Below are 12,254 nucleotides of genomic sequence, written 5' to 3'. Positions count from 1 at the left end.
CCTGAAAAGGTAGATGCCAAGCTAGAGACCTGGTACCCCAAGGAGTCAGGCTAGATGGTTAAACAGCTAGGCCTCTGGCATAATAGATTCAGAGCAGGAAGGGATCTTAGAAGTCAAGAGGAAGCCCCCCCCCCCCACACACACACACATAGGCCTATGGAGACTCCTGGACAGCTAACAGTGTGTCAGGCACACTTTCAGGTCAGGTGTTCCTAACGACATGTTCAGTTACTTGTCCTCTACACGAAGCTGCCAGAAGGCTTGAAATTATTGAATTTTTTTTTAAGAGGGATCAGGAAGGAGAATAGAAAGCCTAGATCCTAGCCAGGGACTGAACATTGTGGTCTTTGAGACAAATTCAGTGGGGTTCCTAGACTCTCCCTCTGCACCCTACCTCTAAAGCTGGGCCTAGACCCAGCAGTCCTAGTCCTGAGGCATGGTGAGGCAATCCTCTGGTTTGGGGGGTGGAGCATGGGGAGCACAGAATCGTCAGGGAGTGAGTCAGGATACTGGAATGTACCCACAAGCTCAGCTCCCAAGAGAAAGACAAATCGGTCCCCCTCAGAATGACTGGGAAGTGGGGAAGGGTCTTGGGGAAGGAGTTTTCTTCTGGACCCCAGGGAACTTCTGAGGTGGGGGGGAGGGGCCATCCCATCTTCCCAGTCAGGTGGCAATGACACTTGTCTCTGGGTCACAGTTTTACCTGCTTTGAACTGAAATCAAAGCCCAATCTGAAGAGCATGCTGGAGACCTAGGTCTCTCAGCTCTCTGTTTACAAGGAGAGAGGAACCCCAGCATCGGATCAGCTCCCCCCTCCCTACCCTTACGTCACCTGATTCCAGGAAGGGCCCCCACACATACACACCCTGTGGTGGGTGAGTCACTGGGGAGCGTGAGAGCCAGCCACTATGGGCAGGTGAAAATTGTCAACCACAGGCTCACGGGACCCAAGGGAGACTTGGGGAGGTCCCAGCTCCTGGGAAGGTCCCTCCTGACCATCCTTTACCTCCCCAGAGAAGTTTCCCACAAGTTCAGGGATCTCCATCCTAAGAGAAGTCTTCATTCTGGAAAATGAGTACTGTTGGAGAAGCCTTCACTTGGGAAAATGAAGATTTCTCTTACTTTAAATGTGTTTAAGTCAAAGAAAGACCCCAGCACAGGCCTAGAATCAGGCAGTTCCCCACCTGAGAGGCCATCTCCCCAAAAATCTGTCCCTAGAGACTTGAGAAAATTTCTCAGAATGGCAGAGAGTATCTCAAGAGTCCTGGGTTCCAGTCCCGACTCTGCCCAAACCCCTTGGAGGTTTGAGACAGATCCCTATCCCTCTCTGCACCTCAGTTTCCACTTCTGGAAAATCTAGCACTCGTGGTCCCCCCAGTTTTCTCTCCTGGCTGTACTATCTGGGGCTAGATAATTCATAAACTGACTTTGCTTCTCTCCTTCGGGTCTCTGGTTAGGTTTCAGTACTTGACCCTATGTGTCCACTCTTGTGTTTCTCCTTTCTGGCTCTGGCTCAGGCTTGTTTCCCGTTCCTGACCTTCAGCTTCCCACAAAGGTAAAAGGAGGGACTTGGATCTGGGAAAGACCTTTCTGGGTCTCAGTTTCCCCATCTAAAAAATGAGGGGGGGTTGGACTGGAAGACAAGCGAGTTCCCTTCCAAGTCTTAAATCCTAGGAGTTGCGATCCAATGACTGGGGGACCTCCGAGGGCCAGCTTTTCGTCCAGACTAAGGTGCTGGGCCTCCCCCGCCCCGCCCCGCCCCGCCCGGGGGCACTCAGTCCGGGAATCGCCCCTCCCCCAGTCCTCCCTAGTCCCCGCCCTTTCCCGGTCCCCCCCCTCCTCTTTCTCTCTAGCTCCCGGAGCTCCCCTGGGGGTGGGTCCTGGGCGGCACCAAGAGGCCCCGCCCCCAAAGCAGTCCCTACAAGAATAGCGCGCTGGCCACCCTCCCCACAGTCCTGGCTACGCGCACAGCCCAAGCGCCCACCGAATGGACGGTAGCTCCACTGCAGGCGGGAAGCCCGAGTCCGCCGGCATGGAATTGTGCGCCCTTTACGAGGTGAGCTGCCCCCTCCTGACCATCCCACCTCTGGCTCCCTCCACACCTCAGCAGAGCCAGCGAACCCAGGTGCCGGCCGCCTCCGCCTGCGATCTGGTTGGGAGGGCAGTGGCGAGGACGGCCAACGTTTCCCCTTTCGCCCAGCACTTCTGTGCCGGGGGCCGTGGCAATGGGGTCTCACGGGGCTTCCTTGAGTGCAGATAACTTGGTAGTCTCGGAAATTGGAGTTTCCCCTGGGATCAGAGAAGGGTCCCTCTAGGGAAGCAAAGGCTTGGAGGGGGGGCTGCTTTCTCAGGGAAAGAGAGAGAGAGAGAGAGAGAGAGAGAGAGAGAGAGAGTGTGGTGTGTGTGTAGGCGTGTGCTGGGGTTGTCTTGGGACTGGGACCTGGGGTTCTTTAAGTTGGGGAGGGTTACTGGGGGAAACTTACGATTCCAGTTTCTGAGCTGCCTTAGGGTGGAGTCAGGTAGGGGCAGAGACTGGGAGACTGACGCCTGGGCTCTGGACCGCACCCCCCCCCCCCCTTTTTGGGGGGGGCTGGGTTTGGGGGGGGGGTCTCTAGAGCTTGGACCGACGCTGTAGTTCCTAGGGACTATCCAGGGGCAAGGAGTGCAGCTGGGTGGGGTTGGTCTGCTCCGAGCAGGCAGCGACCTTAGGTCCGACGGTCGGTCCCTCCCTGATCCTCCTCTTCTTGTCCTCTTCCCTCATATCAGAAGCTTCTGTCCCTGAGCCCGGAGCTGGCGTCGGCGACCCGTGGGGAGCTGGACCCCGACCTGGGCTGGGGCTCTCGAAGTCCATGGAGTCCGAGCCTCGCAGACCTGGAGCCACCTTCTACCCCGCGGGCCTCGGCCCCCCTGGCTCCCCGGCTCCCAGGCCGTTCCACCAGTTTGGTGGAGGGCCGCACCTGGGTACCCCCGCCGCCGGGCTTTGAGCCCCTGCCACCCAGGGCCGTGCCAGCCGCCACCGCCGTGCCCTCGGAAGCTGCTCCCGGTTCCATCTCCCCGGCTGGGGCGGCCTCCTCGTCCAGATACAAGACAGAGCTGTGCCGGACCTTCTCGGAGAGTGGCAAATGCCGCTACGGCTCCAAATGCCAGTTCGCCCACGGGTCTGAAGAGCTGCGGCCAGCCAGCCGCCACCCCAAGTACAAGACAGAGATGTGCCGCAAATTCAAAACCATGGGCTCTTGCCCTTATGGGGCCCGCTGCCATTTCATCCACTCCTCAGATACGCTGCAGCCGGCTTTGGGTCACCCGCCCCTGCTCCGTCAGAGTGTCAGCTTCTCTGGGATCCCCTCTTCCCGTCGCCGGGGCTCTCCCACTCTGAGTCCTCCAGGCCTGCCGGACGTGCCTTCCCCCTCAGGCTTCTTCTCCCCTTCTTCCTCTCCGCCTCCACTGCCCACCGCCCCCGGGGAGGTCCCTTTCTCACCTTCTGCCTTCTCTGCTGCCCCTGGCCAAGTGCCCCGGGGAGCCACAGCGGGAGAAGCCTGCTGTCCCTCCTGCCGACAGACCACCAGCACATGGGGGCCCACAAGAGATGCCCTGAGCCTGGGGCTGGGGCTGGGGCTGGGGCTGGGGCTGGCCCGAAGCCCTTCTGCTCACTCTTTGGGTTCTGAGCCAGATGACCAGGCCAGCAGTGGGGGAAGCAGCCTGGGGGGGTCCGATTCCCCAGTGTTTGAGATAGCAGTGGGGGGTGCCTTTGCACCCTCTAATTCTCACCTCCTGGCCCCGGCTACCCCCCGCCGACTCCCCATCTTCAACCGGCTTTCTGTGTCCGACTGAACACCCCTGTTACTCCAAACTTAGAGTAGGGGATCAGGAAGCTCCTCTCCCCTCCCATTGCCAGCTGTGGAGGTCCCTCATCTGCTTAGCCCCCAGAGCATTCACCCATTGCCTAGTCTCCCGGGGCAGGTCCCTATGGGGAAGAAAAACTCTCAAAGAGGTGTTCTGGGGGTGCGTTTTTTTATGTAGCATACTGAATCGAATTATATGTATGTGTATATATACATACATGTGTGTATACATATACATATGTGTATATATACATATATGTGTATGCATATACATATATGTATGTGTGTATATATTACAGTGTGTCCCAAAAGGCTTAATTCAGTTGTAAGCATTACTAGGTTAAAACTGTACTGTCTTTGAGACACCCTGTTAAGGGGGGGGTTCAGAATAGGAGATACCCCCCCCTTTCTTCATGCTGTGAACAGGCTTCCCCAAGTCTCCCCTGGATGGGGGTCTCCCCAGTCCTGGTGCTCAAACCCCACCTAACCAGACCAAAGCCAAGTCTCCCTGCCTCACCTTGGGGTCCCTTATTTATGGTGACGACATTATTTATTCCGATGGGTTTTATAGTATTTATATATGCAGTCGTCCCCTCTCCCTTTTGTCTAATATTGGGAGGTTGCTGCCACTATAATATATATTTGAAATGTTATATAAATATATATATATATATTGTTAGCTAAACAAAAAGAAATCTCTCTATTTTTGTTTTTGGTGGAGTGTTTTTTTTTTTTAATTAAAACTAATACAATTCACAAAAGAAGAATCTTGTCTGTGAAAGGCTCTTCCGGTTGGTCTCTGGAGTTCAGGGTTGGGGAGGGACCTAGGGGGCCGGTTTAGCTAGTTCCTGACTCTTTTGGCCCCAGGATAGGGCGGTTCCAGGTGAACTCACCTAGAAAGGGAGGGTACCCCCCTCACCTGAGGAGGTGGCCCAGGTGAGGTCAACAGGAAGAACTGGGGGTGGGGAAAGATATTGACTGCAGTCTTAATTCCAGAAACTCAGGATGGGTTATAAGGGCTCAGCCACTGCTCTCCTCTCTGAGTCCTGAGGTGGGAAGGGCTCAAGGACCCTCCACAATGCCTTCTGCCTTTCTCAGTGCTGATACCTGCCCTCCATATTTCCCGTTCCCATTCCCCTTTCTGTATCTCTTTATCAGCCTCCCTCTACGAGTTTCAACGTGTTTTCACTCCCACCCCACCCCTCTTTCATCTCACATCCCAGTCTATCTGGGCGGTGGGGAGGTATCTCTGTCTCTGAGGGGTCTCAGACTTTCCCCCACTCCTTACTCTCAGAGTCGTCTCCGAGAAATCCCCACAGGCTCCGCGTGCCTGTCCCTATTGGGTCTCTGTCCCTGCCCCCCCGCCACTGCCTTTGGAGAGTCAGTGGCTGTGGTTTCTTCCCCCCCCACCCCCCAGTGATTCAGGAACCTACCAGTCAAATGAGGTATTTGTAAAGCGATTGCTTAGCACATTGCCCGGCATACAAGAGGCGCATAATAAACGCTTGTTCCCTTCTCCCTCCCCTTTTCTGTAACTCTCCTCCGTTCCTGCCAGTCAGTGCCGCCGTCCACTTTCTAGAGTCTAAGAGCTGTCCTCTCCCTTCCCCAAAGTCGGCCAATAGACATTGATTAAGCGCCTACTGTGTCCCAGGTCCTTCGCTAACCAGAGGCTGGGGCTACGAGCAAGGCGAACAGTGCCTGCCCTCCAGGGGCTCCCTGTGTAACCCGCAGACAGCGGAGGGAGGCGCCCGGAGCGGGGGGGGGGGGGGGTCTCGGTCTCTCTTTGCGCAGACTCTCCCCCAGTCCCCTACGCTCTCAGAGGCCGTGGGTGGGGACGGGAAGTTTCCGTCTCGAAGGCTTCGGAAGAAGGACGAGGGGGCGGGGAGGGGGAATGGGGACGGAATGTGCCCCGGCCCAGGCAGGGCGGGAGGCTACGTGTCAGTGACGCGAGGGTGCGTGTGTTTGTGCGCGCGCGTGCCCCGGAGGCCTCGCCCCGCCTGGAGGGGGAGCTTCAGCGCCTGGGGGGGGAGGGGCCTCTGCCTCCGATGCCCGTATAAGGCCAGGAGGCCTCCCAGGGGCGGGACCTCGGCGTCAGCACCCGCCGGCCCCGCCCCGTTCAGCTGGGAGGCTCCAGTCCGGGCCCTTCCTGGGGCCTCCTGTGACCTTCGGCCTCTTCTTCTGGGAAACCGAAAAGGGTGGGGGAGGGAGTCCCAGAAACGCAGGGATCTAGAGAGAGCTCGAAGATTTGATGCGAGGGTCCTGGAAGCAGCGGCCCTCAGGGAGACAGCCACAGACGGACGGGGGTGCGGGGGGGGGGGGGGGGGGGGGGCGCGGAGGGCGGGCGGCGGGGGGGGGGCGCGAGGGGGGGGGGGGGGGGGGGGGGGGGGGGGGGGGGGGGGGAACGACCTGGGCCAGAGCCTCCGAGAACCGAAAGAGGAAGTCGGGGACGGGAGCCAGAGGAGAAGGCAGCGCCTGCCCCCTCCCGGCCGCTGTTCGGAGTAGCACCTAGTGCAGGCCGCGCGGCTTCGGGAGCCTGGGGAGCGCAGGACCGAGGCTGAGCAATCACGCCCAGACAGGGCTCACATGTCTCTTTTAAATTCAAATATGAATTGGAAGGAAAAAAACCTGTGCTCCAGGTGAGGATCGAACTCACAACCTCGGCATCGCTACGGCCGCACTGCTGTATAAGTACCGCGCGCTAACCGATTGCGCCACTGGAGCTTCGGCCGCGATGTTGCGGAGCTGGCCCCTTCAGGCTTACCCACGTGACCATTTGTTTTTTTTTTTTTCCCCTCCCGGTTCTCTTTTTTCGTCCATTTACTTGTTTCTTGCGCCTGCGTGACGCCGCACGTGATGTCCTTTAAATTCCTCACCAGAAGATTCACCACCGGGCTCTAGAGTTCTGCTAGCGCATGCGTACACCCACCCACCCATCCACTTTCCCATTGCCCACTTTGCAGCTCGCACCTGCCCCCTGCTGGCCAATGAGAAAAATGCTCTTCGGCGCTCTGTCCCCATTAGCTGAAGCAAACCCCGGGGAGGGGGTCGCGAGCATGGTGTAGTGTTGGGGATTTTGAGAATCCACAGAACTGGGTGCTCGAACATCTTTCATCCTGCGCCTTGACAAGTAAATGGGAGATTATGGTTGCTTGGAGTCAGGTTGCCCCTAGACCTCACCTAGACTGGGGCGCTTGGGAACACTCTCGCTCCTTATCTTTTCGGTTGTCCCACACACCCCGAGAGTTGGGCAATCGCCACGAGCCGACCCCAGGCATAATTTGGCATTCTCGACCTCTGAATCTGAAGGAAAAAAAAAACAGCTGAGCTCTAGACTCTAATGCTCCCCCCAAAACCCCTCTCCCTCCCCCTTCCCTTTTCCCCTTCCCTCATCCAAGTACTTAGCAATATTTTTGAATAAGTGAGTCTTTCCCGCCCTGGTAGTGGCCCCTCCTCCAGGTTAGAATGCAAATTCCTTGAGGGTGGAAGAGTTGTTTGTAAGCCCCTACACCTGGGTACTTAGTGATGTGTTACCTACAGCAAATTGAATGGATGGAATTAAGGAAGAATGGTTTTGTGTAAATTACAGAGGCGAAACCGGAAACTTCTCTTTCCGGCCCCCGCGGCGGCGATAGTGAGACCTCGGCTGGTGCTCGGAATTGTTTCTGCCCTATCTCCCAAATCACCTAGTCCTTTCTTATCTAGTGGCATTTACTTGCCCACTCCCCAGAATGTAATCTTCCGGTTTCCTATATTTTATAGGGTCAGGTCTTTGTAAAACCAGGCCTACCACAGTTCGTGCATAGGTAACGCGCCATGTACTGAGCAAAGTACTATGGTTACAAAGAAAGTCAGAAAGGCCCTGCCCGCGAGAAGCTTACAATCTAATAGGGGGGACGAGCGGCTGACCAATATGCACAAACAAGATGTAGCCAGATAAACAAGAAGCAACAAAGGGGAAGACCCCTTGAATTTGGAGGGATTGGGGGATTCTTCAATCAGACCTTTATCGAGTTCTGGGTGAACTCACTTGCCATGCAGATTTAGGGTTACAAAACAAATGCCAGGTTGATAGGTGATGGGGGAGGCAGGAAGGCCCAGGCCTTCGATGTAGGAATTCCCCTACATTGAAAAGGGAACTTTGCGTTGTGAAGAAAACTAGGAATTCTAGTTTCAAAACAAGAATGACACAGCGGCCGGTCCGTAGTAGGTGCTTAATAGCTTAAAACTGACTTCTTAGACCCTGTCATCTCTGGCTCAGGAAGCAAATCATCAACTGCTGTAAAACAAATTCTTAGAAAATGTGGGTTCGAGCCCAGCTTTTCCCAAATAGGAGAAGTGACCCTGGGCCAGTCACTTAACCTTAAAATGCTCCAAACAGTTATCGGAAGAAAGAAAAAGAAATCTTGATAGAGGCTGACGGAGATGGATGAGACAGACATCTGGGAGAGACAAAGAAAGAGACCGGTGAGATGCTGGGGTCCCCCGCCCCCGTCCCGGCTAGACAAGGTCACATCAGATCTGTTCAGTGACCTAGGGCTAGGGACTGGGGATCAGAAGGGGGGAGTCCCAGGCCCCTCCTTCTCCAGTTCCCACGCTCTGGCCCCGGGGGCCCCGGACTATAAAAGGGAAGCTTTTCCAGCTGTTAGAGGGAGGAGGGATCCAGGCGTCCGGATCCTCCCCTTTCCAGCGACCCCCACCTCCCGTCCGGCCCCGGGCGGTCCTACAGTCCTGCAAAGGGGGCGGGAGAAGGGGCCCGGCTGGCCCCCTCGGGGCTGGACTTGGCCCAGGTTGGGGCAGTGGGCGAGGTCTCCCTTCCTGAATATTCATGAGGCATGTTAACCCCCGGCGGTCCGACTAGGTTTAACCCCACCCTCTCCCTAGTCCCCCGCAGGCGGGAACAGGATGTCTAGGCGGGAGGGGGCGGGAATGGAGGGGAGGGGGCGGGGAGGAGCCAGGCCCCCCTGCCTGCTTGCCTGCCCGCCCGCCTAGTCCCCTCCTCCCAGCCCACAGCTGGAGCCGGCCCCCCTCCCCAGATGTGGCGCCGCCGCCGCCCCCCGGCCTGGCCCGGCCCAGAGCCGAGGGACTGATGGACCCACGGAGGGAGACAGACAGATAGACTAACGGCTGATTGCCAGCCTCCCAGTCGCCTTGTCCCGGCCCTGGAGTGCCCCCTCGGAACCCGCTCGGACCTCCGGCCAAAGTTGGCCTGGCTGGGCCCCTCGGCTGTCCCCGGGTCGTACACACCAGCCCCTTTGGGTGGCCCCGCTCCGACTCCACTTGCGGACACTCTGCTGGACACGCGCCGCCGGCTGCTGCAAGCCCCGGCCCCTCAGGGGTCCCGGGGTCTGGGGCCCCTGTTAGCCCCCCCTGGAAAAGGTGAGATCCGGGGGGCAACAGGGGGGAGGCGGCCGGAGAAGGAGGAGGGGGAGGGGGAGAGGGGAAGCGGAGGGAAGCGGGGGAGGGGCGGCTGCGGCCCGGGAACAATGAACAGGGGGCGAGCGGGCGGGCGGGGAGGGGGCGGGGCCGGCGCCGGACCCAGGAGAGCCCTGCTCCCCCTTCCTCCCCGGCCCCCTTCCTTCTCGGCCCCCTCCCTCTCCTCTCCTCCCGGAGCCAAGGGATGGCTTGGGAGTCGGCTCGGTCCCTGGGTCCCCTGGGTGGATGTGGGGACTAGACTTGCTTAGTACCGCTCAGATTCAGAACCCACACCGACATCCCTGCCCCTCCACCCCCACGCCACGATCGGGGACCTTTGTGCAGATCCAGAGCCCAGACACATTCCTCTCTCTCCACATATAGGCCTCCAGTGTTCTGCCTCTCAGAGCTGATCCCTGGGGATCTTGGAGGGGGCAGACATAGGAAGTCCCTTAAATCGTGTCTTGGTTCCAACAAGAAAGGAATGGTCGGTTCATCAGGGCTTGAGTCTGGCTCCATTCCCTGCTCAAAGGTAATACATTGCTGGGGCACAGCCGAAATTTACGGTTGGGGGTTCGTGTTCACTTCTCAGAATCCAGAAATAGAGACAAAAGGAGACACTGAGTCAGAGAGAGGAAGAGGGACTGAGACAGAAACACTGAGGAATGGAAGGGGAGAGGCTCAGCTGGGACCCTGGCATCCTGCCTTCCAGCCTTCTCTTTTCCTTTCCCCTGGGGACCCTCCAAGGCTCCCGCCCCCGCAGCTTTTCCCACTGCCTGCCCACCCCACCCCCCACCTCACTCTCTCTCTTTTCTCTCTTTTCCTCTTCTCTCTGGCTCCCTCTCCCTTCCCCTCCCCTCCTCTCTCCCTTCCCTTTTCATATCTGGTCATAAGGTAGTTTACTCTCTTCATCAAAGGGCAACAAAATAGAAAAACAGAAATCTGTTGCTGTCTATCTCAGTCTGTTTCATTTTCCCTTTCTCCTTCACAGTCTCTCCTTTCTCTCAGTCACTTTCTCTCAGGGTCTGTCTTCTCCCTTTCTTCTGTCAAATAGATTCCTCCCCTTCCCAAAGGCCCATCACCTTCCTCAGTCCCAAAGAGACCTTGATGGGGAGGTGATTGTGTATGTGTGTTTCTCTCTGGGTCCCCAAACTTGTGTGTGTTTCTAACCATCCCTGCCCACCTTCCCCTCACTTTCTTCAAATGCCAGTGGCCTCTCTCCTTTCTGCTGCCCCCAGGACAGTGCTTTGATATCTGCCAGCCATGCCTGAGGGAGCCCACCATCTGAGTCTCACCAAACCCAGCCCAACCCCAAGCCCTGGGTGTAGCCACCGAGGTGAGAGGATATACAGAAGATAACAGGAAGTGTGTTTGTGTACCAGATGATGTTCAAGTGGGCTGTTTGAGGGGAGTGTTAGGCAGCCCCGGAAGCCTGCTGCCTGTTTCTGAGTCTGGCCTGGTCTTTTCTTCCAATAGGACTTCCCCCTGCTCTGCCCATGGCCTCCCCCCGAGGATCTGGGAGCTCTACATCTCTGAGTACTGTGGGCTCTGAGGGGGACCCTCATCCAGGCCCCAGCTCCAGCCAGGCCCCTTCTGTGCCAGCCCTGGAGCCCCTGCCAGGTCCCCCTATTCAGCTGCACCTGACTCCCGTGGGGCCGAGAGGGGAGCCAGGGCAAGGGACCAAGAAACTCTCACACCTGGAGCGTGTGGTCCGGGAGATTGTGGAGACAGAGCGGGCTTATGTTCGGGACCTTAAGAGCATTGTGGAGGTAAAGGGGGGCCCTTCCTCAGAATCTCCAAATACAGTGCTCATTTGGGTCCCCCAGAAAACTCTTCCCCCCTTTAATTCTCCCAGAGCCCTCTTGGGCCCATACGGCGTGCTTTGAGCTCCCCTCCAGTTCCTACCCCAGCTATCAGCCTGGACTTGGGGGCAGGGGGATTGGGAGACCTGGGTTTCTTCCCTACAGGACTACCTGGGATGTCTGGTGGCCAATGGCCCTCCTGGGCTGAATTCAGAACATCTTGGGACCCTCTTCTCCAACATCGAAGACATCTATGAGTTTAGCAGGTCAGAAGGGACCCAGATGTCTAGGAATTGTGGGGCATGCTTCCAGGAAAAAGTCACTCTCATCCACTTAGACTCTCCTTAGGGTTGGTCTCTGGAAAGAGTTCTTTAATATCATGGCAATGATGTCACACTATAACCCATTCTCCCCCTCCCCACTTAACAATGACATTAAGCCAGATAACACCCTAGAACTGCTCCATTTTACAGATGAGAGAACAGGCTCAAAGACATGAATTGATTTGCTCAGGATCATACAGCTACTAAGTGTCTGATGCAGGATATAACCCAGGTCTTTCTGGCTTTAATTCTAGTACTCTAGACACCATGCTGGGGGGGAGGCCACAATCAGGGCCTGTATAAATGACCTTTCCATAAGGTTCCCTCTGCCCAGAAGTTGATATCAGCTCTGAGAACTGAATTCCTGGACCCTGGATCTGGGGGAGCTGGAATAATTGCCACTTGATTCAGGGGTAACAAGCTGCCTGCCTGGGTTTTGGATCTGAGGCATGGATATAAAGACTCTTAAATATGGGGGTGCAAAGGTCTCCGGAATCTAGGCAGAGAAGGAAAAAGGGGCCTCCCTTCAAGATGGGGGCCTTTGGTCACAACTGGGGGGTTCTTTTTCTGAACTGGCCCTCCCCTATCCCCACTCCCTGCCCTGCAGTGAGCTCCTGGAAGATCTGGAGAACAGCAGCAGTGCCCATGGCATAGCTGATTGCTTTGTGCAAAGGGTGAGCATTGGTCAAATGCTAGCAGTGTGTACCTGTGGGGGGTTGGGAGTCAAGAGCTGGGAAGGGGTGGAGCTGGCATGAAAGCAGAGGAAGGGGATTGAGAAGGGGCTGGGATCATGCACGAGCACGTGTGCATGTGTGTGTGCGTGCGTGCGTGTGTGTGTGTGTGTGTGTGTGTGTGTGTGTGTGTGTGTGTGTGTG

General features: G+C 56.9%; 2 protein-coding genes and 1 non-coding gene across 5 annotated transcripts in view; 2 read left to right on the top strand and 1 right to left on the bottom strand.

Annotated features, from left to right (window-relative positions):
• The first annotated feature begins 1,923 nt into the window (after positions 1-1,923).
• Positions 1,924-4,609, top strand: ZFP36 (ZFP36 ring finger protein). The gene is made up of 2 exons (XM_069078602.1): positions 1,924-2,056; positions 2,767-4,609. Exons 1-2 carry the CDS (start codon positions 1,988-1,990, stop codon positions 3,829-3,831), a joined length of 1,134 nt encoding a protein of 377 aa, XP_068934703.1. The 5' UTR covers positions 1,924-1,987; the 3' UTR covers positions 3,832-4,609.
• A 1,861-nt stretch (positions 4,610-6,470) lies between these two features.
• On the bottom strand, positions 6,471-6,563 carry TRNAI-UAU (transfer RNA isoleucine (anticodon UAU)). The gene is given in 2 exon segments: positions 6,471-6,506; positions 6,526-6,563. It is a non-coding gene; the product is annotated as a tRNA-Ile (tRNA).
• A 2,289-nt stretch (positions 6,564-8,852) lies between these two features.
• The window catches only part of PLEKHG2 (pleckstrin homology and RhoGEF domain containing G2), a 9,235-nt gene continuing 5,833 nt past the window's right edge, over positions 8,853-12,254 (top strand). For 2 of the 3 annotated variants that reach the window (XM_069078526.1, XM_069078524.1), the window contains exons 1-6: positions 8,853-9,218; positions 9,639-9,786; positions 10,493-10,590; positions 10,731-11,023; positions 11,222-11,322; positions 11,987-12,053. In XM_069078526.1, coding sequence (XP_068934627.1) covers positions 10,518-10,590; positions 10,731-11,023; positions 11,222-11,322; positions 11,987-12,053 — 534 coding nt within the window. In that variant the 5' untranslated portion in view covers positions 8,853-9,218; positions 9,639-9,786; positions 10,493-10,517. The remainder of the gene's footprint in view (positions 9,219-9,638; positions 9,787-10,492; positions 10,591-10,730; positions 11,024-11,221; positions 11,323-11,986; positions 12,054-12,254) is intronic. The other variant, XM_069078525.1, reaches the window with a different exon arrangement.

Source organism: Petaurus breviceps, unplaced genomic scaffold (genome assembly GCF_028583685.1).
Source record: "Petaurus breviceps papuanus isolate PSGF00001 unplaced genomic scaffold, PetGlider_PUasm1.0 91041, whole genome shotgun sequence".
In the NCBI taxonomy this organism is placed as follows: domain Eukaryota; kingdom Metazoa; phylum Chordata; class Mammalia; order Diprotodontia; family Petauridae; genus Petaurus; species Petaurus breviceps.
This window is presented reverse-complemented; position numbering and strand designations above follow the sequence as displayed.